Below are 9,071 nucleotides of genomic sequence, written 5' to 3'. Positions count from 1 at the left end.
ACTTCTCTCAGTTCTTTATCATTTAACGAGTCAGTCGCATTATACAGACCGAACAAAGCGAGTACAGTAAATTGCCAGTCTTCAGCTTTAATATGTGATACTGAGACGGAAGCAGGGAGATGAGGCTGCTGATGCCTGACACAGAGGAAATAAACACATCAAAAGAATATGCAAGTGTTATGAGATAGAGGGGAACAAAGGACTTAAGTAAAATTCACATAACAGGAAACTTAAATTAGCTTTGCGACCCCTGGTCTCAGTGTTTACCGCTGCAGCCTTAGAAAGAAAAGAAAGAATCTCATTACACATCTAAAAACAGATCTATATATATTTTTCCCTGTGTTATTACATGAGAATAAAAACATCTCCCCACATCGTTGTGATAAAATACCGTTCTGGTTTAACAGTCTTTTAGCAACTTCCCGCAAATGACGGTAATCACTCTTGGAGGGGCACGCTGCAAATTGTGCACGAGTAATTGTAGCTGTCGGCGCTTATGATCTATGAGATGTTTAGAAAGGCCATGAAGAGATAAAGATCGACACAGATCTCAACATTCTCATCAGCTGACGCCACCTAATCAGCCCGTTTCGATTAGCTGTTAATTGATGGTCCTCGTGTGATGTCTTCCCTCCCGCCAGTGTTGGCCACGGACTGTGACTCGGGGTTGAACGCTGAGCTCACCTATTACACCCTGAGCCCGGACTTCAGCATCTCGCCCCATGGGACCGTTTTCCCCGCGGGCCGGCTGGACTACGAGAGGCCCAACCATCTGTACGAGTTTGTGGTGATGGCCGTGGACAACGGAGACGAGCCCCATTCCGGCACCGCCACGGTCCGCGTGAGGATGGCCAACGTCAACGATGAGGCCCCGGAATTCTCCCAGACTGTGTGAGCATCCTTTCTCTTACACTGGCTAAATATCCCCCTGCTATTTCTACGGTTTTCCCTTTTATATTATGGAAATGTGAATTTTCTGTTTGTTTTACTTTGTTTTCTTGAACAAACAACGGTTTAATATGATAGAGTAAACATTGAACACCCGCTTTTAGAATAGTTCTAGTACAGGAAGTACATTTGACATTCATTTCAGAAAATCATTATAACAAGTGTTCGAACCACGTCAACCAGCTACAAGATGAATCCTGACCATTAAAGATTTGATCGGATAAATATTGAAAATGGCAAAAAGCAAAAGTACAAGACTGTGTGCATAGTTTTTTTAGAGTGAGGAACTACGTATCCCATAATCCATTGCGAATAAACCCTTTCCAACAACTTACAGAGCTTCTACTTAAATTAAACCTTGTTGTAGTAAATTTCAACCCTTTGGAATTTGAAATCATGGTAAACGTGAATATTTTCATGGTAACAGAACGCTCCACCAATCCGACCATCGCTATTACACCTGAGGATTGTGGGTAGTGTAGTACCTTTCCTTGACATAGTGACTAAAACACTTTGTTCATAACATGCAGTTCAAATCATACAAACTCCTGGATTCTACAGCAGCATACATAAGTCTACATTGGATGGTTAAAATATTATGGCTAATAATCCAAATCTCTATACAGAAAAATCATGGGGTTTTTCCTCTGGAACCATGTTGAGGTCTATATTCAAATATTCTGCTGTCGAGATAAAATCCCCAATATGTGGACTAGATGCAGTTATTGATTATAATACCTGCTTATTGAGGACTACACTGTATATTAGGATAAAAAGCCAAGACATGATATGAGCAGACCAAAAGCAATAACAAAAAGAAGCTGTAAGATTATTTAAACAAAATGCTAAATGACCAAGCCGCACCTGTTTTGCTGTCACCCGAATCTTAAAAAGCTAAAATCTGAACCGTGGCCTGAGTTCAGCTGAAACTTTGTCCCCAAGATAACAAGTTTAGAAAAGTGGTTCCTCCTGCTGGCTCTGCTCCCTCATCCCTGATCCACCAGCTCATCACATTTCATTATATTTCACCGCAGGTACAGTACATACAGTGGGGACCAAAAGTCTGAGACCACTTTTGGAGCCCACTCGAGGACATTACAACCCACCCCACTGCCCCGCCCCCCTCCAGGCTGTTCTTTGCAATAACATTCAATGCTGGATGTGCTGCCAGACTTGGGCCATCACTAAAAAGTAGTAAAACTTAATATACAGGGGTAACTGCTCAGAGTCTTGACTGGGTCAAACGGATCCCAACAAGCTGATTATTATTATTATAACAGATTTTTCATTGTTTCTGTGTAACTGTTGTGCAGTTCACATCTACATTGCAGGCGGGGCGTTCTGGAATTAGTAGATAGAAAAATAATAACAAACTGTGTCCTGGCCGTCTTCTTCTGTCTGAAGCGATCAGGGTGAAAACAATTGCTCTGAGGGAACAATGGTTAGATGCTGGACAAGTCCCACAACTCAAGCAGAGCGGAAAATAACTCATGGAGAAAAACACACACATACACACACACACACACACGTACACACACACACACATACAAACACATCTCTATAATCTTGAGGACACTCATTGGCATAATGCATTCCCTAGCCCTTTCATCTAGCCATAATCATCACAACTCAATGCTTTACCCTAACCCTAACTCTAACCTAAACTTAATTCTAACCCTAACAATAAGTCTTAACCCTCGTCCTTTGAATTCGTGAGGACCATCCAAAATGCCCACACAATTATGTTATTGAACCAGAATTGGCCCTCATAACTACAAATAGAAACACACACACACACACACACACACACACACACACACAAACACACACAAACACAGACACACATGTCTTTTGTATTTGTACTTGAATGATTTTTGGTCACAAGAAGCATTTTCCACTTGTTGTGTTAATCATAATCATCTGGCATCCAAACGATCGGTTACTCACTTCTCGCACATTAACACAACTGTGACATTGTTGCTTTCATGCGATGTTATCAAGGTTTCCTGAAAAAAGAGCCTCTAGTTTAGAGCTTTCAAACGGCTCAGTGCAGGATGTATTTTTGGTCTTCTCTGAAGGTATGTAGGAAACTGACATACTGATGCAATCCGTTGTGTCCTCGGACGCTTTTTAGGCAAAGCTGTGTGAGTGGTCGGGCAGCAACTGTCACTGTGGCTCTGCTGCAGTTTCCCCCCCCCCCCCCAAAAAAAACAAGTTAGCGGGTTGTCCTGTCAGTCATGTCCCAGTGACCTTCACGGAGGACTGTTGCAGGCCTCCTTCGCCCGCTCTTGTTGCATTGTCAGGTGTCAGTCTCAGTGGGTGGCCAGACAAAGGGCAGAAACAAACAGGCGGGCGAGAGGAAGAGATGTAGACAGAAAAAAAACATGAAGCCGTGGAGGAAAAACAAAGACTGATGCATGGTCGTGGGGCAAGCAAGTCGAGAATACCAAGAACATATGCGATGTGTAGACAGGAGACAGCCAGTCAGATACTGGGTGCAGATAAACACAGACGCCTGTCGGCAGATAGACAAATACTCTTGCCAAACTTGCAAACAGATAGTTAGAAATGCAGGCATTTTGCCAGGCAGGGTGGGATGGCCTCTTCATCACACTGCAGCTCACTGATATGCAGATGAATGCTGTGAGGGCAGAGGGGGACAGTGTCCAAAGACCCAAAGACAGGCATGTTGAGGTAGGCTGCAGCATGCTATGTCAGACTAATGTCAGACGAAATGAGATACTTGGACAATGCGATTGGACAGATTATCATTTCCCGGCATGCCCTCTTGGTTCTCGTCTGAACGAGTTGCAGAGAGGCTAAAAGTGATTGAAGTGTGGGGCTGACAGGCGGAGAGCCCACGGAAATGCAAATCGCCCGACTTTCAGGCCGAGAGAAAGACAGGCGGGCGGGCAGACTCTCTCGCTGAGTCTAACTTCACAGTTCAGTGAGATGTGGGGAGATGCTTCAGGATGAGAAGGGAGGGGGGGTGGGGGGGGGGGGGAGTGTATACAGAGTGTCTCATCCAACAGAGCAGTGGAGAGGTGGCCTCGGAGCCGGGTGACAGATTACAGGTCACTCATGTTGCAACGGAGACTGCCGCGGCATGCACAGATGAATCACCCATCAGCGATCTTCGGTAAACCATCAATCACCTCTGACTTTGCGCCGCAGACACTGATCCCTAACCCCCCCCCACCACCACCACCACCCCCCTTTTCCCCCTCCCAACGGCACATACTTAAACGCACACACACATTAGAGGAGGGGCACATCAGGAAATCTCACGGGGATGAGTTCTGCTGACGAATCAACTCAAACTCTGCGAGAATGACGCCCCCCCCCCCCCCCTCCTTCCTCTGATATCCAGCTCAGCTCCTCTGTCTCCCACTCCCACACATCACTTTACCTGCCACTTCGGCGCCAGTCTTCCCTTTTGTCACCTGCTCCCCTCTGCAACACCTCTCGCCTCTCGCACGGTTCACCATTCCTCTTCCACTGGTGCTATAGTGGTATATCAGTCTCCGGTGTCTCGAATGGGCATCCTGCTGTCCGGCGCCACAGAGCGAGCAAATCACCGGTGACATTTTAAAAGGCTCTGGATCAAATGGCCCACAGTGGGCTGGGCGTTTGGAAGCACCATTTGTTCAACGACTTCAACAGCCCACGGCAGACATTATCATTTGTCTGTGGTCCTGCCGGCTAAGAGGACAGGTTAACTCACAGAGACAGGCCAGAGAAACAACAATCCGTCCAATCAGACGCTCCGGAATGTGTAAATGAGAAATACATTCTGTCTGTGTGCGTGTGTCCTTGACTTCAATGTGTGCGTTTGTATTCTCACTTCCTTGCGCCTGGTGAACTTGAGCTCCTCTCTTGCAGATATCGAACCTTTGTTTCCGAGGACGCGGGCCCCAACACCCTCGTCGCCACCGTTCTGGCCAAAGACCCGGATGGCGATGGTATAATCTACTCCATCACAGCGGGCAACGAGGAAGGAAACTTCATCATCGACAGCCAGAAAGGTGATACTTCTTAATTTTTCCACGGCCAGCCTTCCCATTTGCATCTCTCACTCTAATTGACAGGCGTTCCGTCAAATCACACATTCAATTTTCTCTAATACGTTTCCCCGCCGCGGTGGCTTGATGTGAACGCGCCCTCTGCCTTCAAAGTCAATGTGGGAAGATATTGAAAGCTGATATTAAAATCTGTAATTTCAACACATGAGCCCGCTTTTTCTGTTATTGTGCTCATAAATATAAAACCATGATATTATTTAGTAAATTTCCACTCTTGGTTTTTCTTCTTGTGGATACAGAGTGGAGGCTCCCCCCCCCCCCGCCCAACATGTTTCTGTGCTTTCAAGAATTGGCGACTGCACAGTTTATCTTTTTTATTCACCCTTTGATCCGAAACCAGTGGCAATCGCTGTGACATTTGTCACCCAGCCCTTTCAATTCAATTTCACAACAACTGCTCTATCATAGCTCACAATCTTCGAGGCTGCGCTCCGCCGGCTCCTCGTTCCTTTGTGTTGTCTTTTTCATATTCCTTTTCTACCCTTTCTGTGTCTCCTCGGAGCAGGGAAATGCTAAGGCTGACATCCTGTGGGTGCAGGGAAACCACCATACAGCGCCCCCCCCCCCCCCCCACACACACTTACTGTATATATACGAAGAGTGCTGGCTCATTGAATAGCTGCTAGAGCTCACGTCGCATTTGTAAACAAGGTTGACATTTAAGCCGGGAGAATTACCATGCACATCCCACAGCTCACTTATTTCACGGTAGTGGTGCAGAGCCGTCGGTGTCACGCGTCGTCATTAGGAGCCGGGACCCTTTCCTCTGTGGGCAGCCGGGCTGGCAAGTAAATTGGCGGAGAGAGGAGAGTCAGGCACTCGCATCTCTGTGTGTGTATCAGCACGCTGTACTGTCTTTAATCAAGAGCGGTGACGGAGATGAATAGAAACACAACGAGAGAATACCCCCCCCCCACACACACACCCCACCCTCACTTCAATGAGTTCCCCCCCCACATCACAGGCTGCCTGCTCGTCCTGCAACCTCAGATGTTTTCCTGTACGGCTGTTGACGAGAAAGATGTTGACTCAGACGCCTCATCCTTTTATCCCACCTTTTATCTTGACTGTTACATAAAAGCAGACAGAGGGCGAGAGAGGAACAGCTAATAGGCAGCTGCCGAGCCCGGTTAACTTCTAACCCGACTCACTTATTACTTTGTGTTTTTTCGCTCTCTCTCTCCCTGACGTGCTCGAGTCGGACGGGCGTCTTTAGAGGAGAGGGTGCAGTTATTAGATTAGAAATGTGACGAGATCACCACTGTGAAATTGGTTTTTGGATTTTGTCTGCCTATCAGATTCTTACCTTTCTGTGGACTTCCAACACTTGCTATCTCCCCCCCCCCCCCCCCCCCCCATTTCAAACAACAACAACAACAAGGAGCATGTGTTTTGTTGCTGCTGTGTTTTTATTGATAGCACATCCTTCACCGACGCAAGGCCACAGCGGCAATAGCATCCTGCTTAATGACTAATGGAACAGTTGTACTTATTCTGTTGGGGTTGGTGGGTGTGTGGGTGGAGGGGTTGGCGGGGGGGGGGGGGGGGGCATGTTTTATACAGTGTAATTGAATGAGCCTGTGGTCTTTGTAGGGCTGATTCGACTGCGCTCCACTCCACTTCCTAAGCTTCAGGGGCTGGAGTATGTCCTGAACGCGACGGCCACGGACGACAACGCATCGGGCGGCCCGCACTCCCTCTCGTCCACGGCTCGGGTCATCGTCGGGGTCGATGACGTCAACAACAATAAACCCGTGTTTGAGGAGGTGAGGATCTCGAGGGAAACGTGGCTCCATTTATAATGATATCGAGCAACCAATCACAGTGCACTTCCTAGGGCCCTTAACCATACACGTGACAAGTGCGAAGCCGATAAGATGAGATATGCATCCAACGTACAGACGGAGGTGAAATAAATATTACCACATTTTTTTAAATGATCTAGTGCTGATTTTGACACGCAGTCTGACCGAGTTGCCGAGCTCCACTGTAGGTTTATCTTATGACAAAGAAGAAGATACTTTCAACTTTGTCCATAGACTGAAGGGACACTGCCCCGTCCCCACTGACTGCTACAGCGCACCAGTCACTCGTTTATTAAATTTGTATTAATATTGAGTGAACCACACGACTAAATCCCACCAAATTTGACACTTGAGCACTCCCTGGGCAATTTACAATATAACGTCAAAGGATGAAGTTAATATGATGAAGGGTTCTCAAGAAATGTGATCCACATACAGAGAGATTTCTGGAATCCTTATAGATATTAGCAAACTGATGCCAGTATAACCTTGGAAAAGGCTTTTATCATTCAACAGATAAATAGTTCAGGCTCCAGTTCTTTTACAGCTCATCCTATGGACTTCTTTTCATTTTTGCTTCTTTATTTGGACTCAAATACAATCATTTGAAATCAGTGATGTTAAGTTCAGTTTCTTTAGGAAGCTTCTTAGTCTGACAGCCTACGTGTTGTTCTCCTGGAGTCGCTCTCTTCACAGCAAGGGCAGGAAATCTTGTGAATGAGACGCCGGTTAGAAAAAAAAAAAGCTCTAAAGAAAACTGTTTCGGTAAAACACTAATTTGCTCTGAGTTCGGTGAGGAGAGTGATACCAGCTGTCGTGTCAGCTAACTTGGCTCAGCAATCCTGGCTCTCTCCATCGGTAACAAAATCCGTCCTGTTTTGTTTTTTGCAAAAACCAGTTGCCAGACACTGGGATCCTGGCAGAGCAACTGGCCCCGATTTCTTACCTTTGTTCTGAGCCAGGATCGCTGCTTCCCCCTGTTTTTAAATCAAAGAATAAACTCCCATCTGCCTGCCTCATCCTCTCATTGCATTTCAACTACCCACTCTCCTCCATCCCTCTCCTCCATCCCTCTCCTCCATCCCTCTCCTCATCCAGCGCTCGTATGTGTTTTGTTTTTTCCCTCGCCCTGGCGTTCTCATTTCCCCGGCCTCCGTCTCTCTCCGCTCTGTTTTCCCACGAGTTCTGATTAGCCTGCACACCCACTCTATCTTTAGGCACTCCGTTGGGATTTCAATTAATTTATGAATAAAAAAAAATTTTAAAAAAGTGCAATATCATCACAATACACTTTACCTGTTTAATTAACTTCCTCCTTAATTAGGGAATGACTTGAACTTCAGCGAAGACGTGCCCGTGCTGAGTGGAAGCTCCCGAGGTCTTTCGGGTGGGCCGCGAGTTTTGGCAGCTTGACGTGTTTAAATATCAAATTGCACCTCGGAAAACCATCTAGGCTGGCGTGATGTTTTTATAAAGAGCCACCTACAGACCACGCCGTCTCACATTGTTCGTCTGTCTGTCGCCCGCTCACACGCTTTGATCCCTCTCGCTCCCTCGCTTCCGCTCTCACTCCTCCTCGCCTATTGTTTTTCCTTTTTCTATTTTTTTCATGGTCATTCTATTGAAAGAGTAGCGAGCATTCGTATCTGATTTAAAAAAATAAAAAAGAGAGAAGACGACTCCAGAGAGCAGCTCTTTATCTGGGGCATATTTTCATTAAGGGGACTGGAATGAATTCTTGGCTGAGCTCTTCATTGCCGGCTCTTAGGAGAAATCGTTGACTTTACTTACTGTGTCAATAACTTCCATATTGTGTTATATTCACATTATCTCACTGACCTTCTACTTAAGTGCTTGATTTTCTTTGATTCTTGTTTACCCATAACATACACTGACAATAGATTCTCATATATGAGGATTGTCTCTTGTATTTGTGTGTCTCCTTTCTTTCTTTCTTTCTTTCTGTCTCTCCCCACTCCCTCCCTCTCTCTCTCTATCTCAGTGCCAGCAATATCGTGAGCAGGCTTCAGTGCTGGAGAACCAGCCAACGGGGACTGTTGTGTTGCAAGTGCATGCTGTGGATGCAGATGAGGGAGCAAATGGAAAAGTCAAATATGGCTTAATGCACAGAGACAGCACCATGCCTGCCTTCAGAATTCATCCGGACTCAGGTAGCGTGGTCACGGATTGTCTGGGATGAAATGGGTCTCAATTAGATCAAGGAGCGCGGAGTCTA

At 46.3% G+C, this 9,071-nt stretch overlaps 1 protein-coding gene across 1 annotated transcript in view; it reads left to right on the top strand.

Moving 5' to 3' along the window:
- The window catches only part of LOC128444727 (neural-cadherin-like), a 94,153-nt gene that overhangs the window by 40,341 nt on the left and 44,741 nt on the right, over positions 1–9,071 (top strand). Inside the window, 4 exon segments of the mRNA XM_053427346.1 lie at positions 642–891; positions 4,831–4,973; positions 6,624–6,796; positions 8,838–9,006. Of these exon segments, the coding sequence (XP_053283321.1) occupies positions 642–891; positions 4,831–4,973; positions 6,624–6,796; positions 8,838–9,006 (735 nt within the window).

Source organism: Pleuronectes platessa, chromosome 7 (assembly GCF_947347685.1).
Source record: "Pleuronectes platessa chromosome 7, fPlePla1.1, whole genome shotgun sequence".
Classification (NCBI taxonomy): Eukaryota; Metazoa; Chordata; class Actinopteri; order Pleuronectiformes; family Pleuronectidae; genus Pleuronectes; species Pleuronectes platessa.
This window is presented reverse-complemented; position numbering and strand designations above follow the sequence as displayed.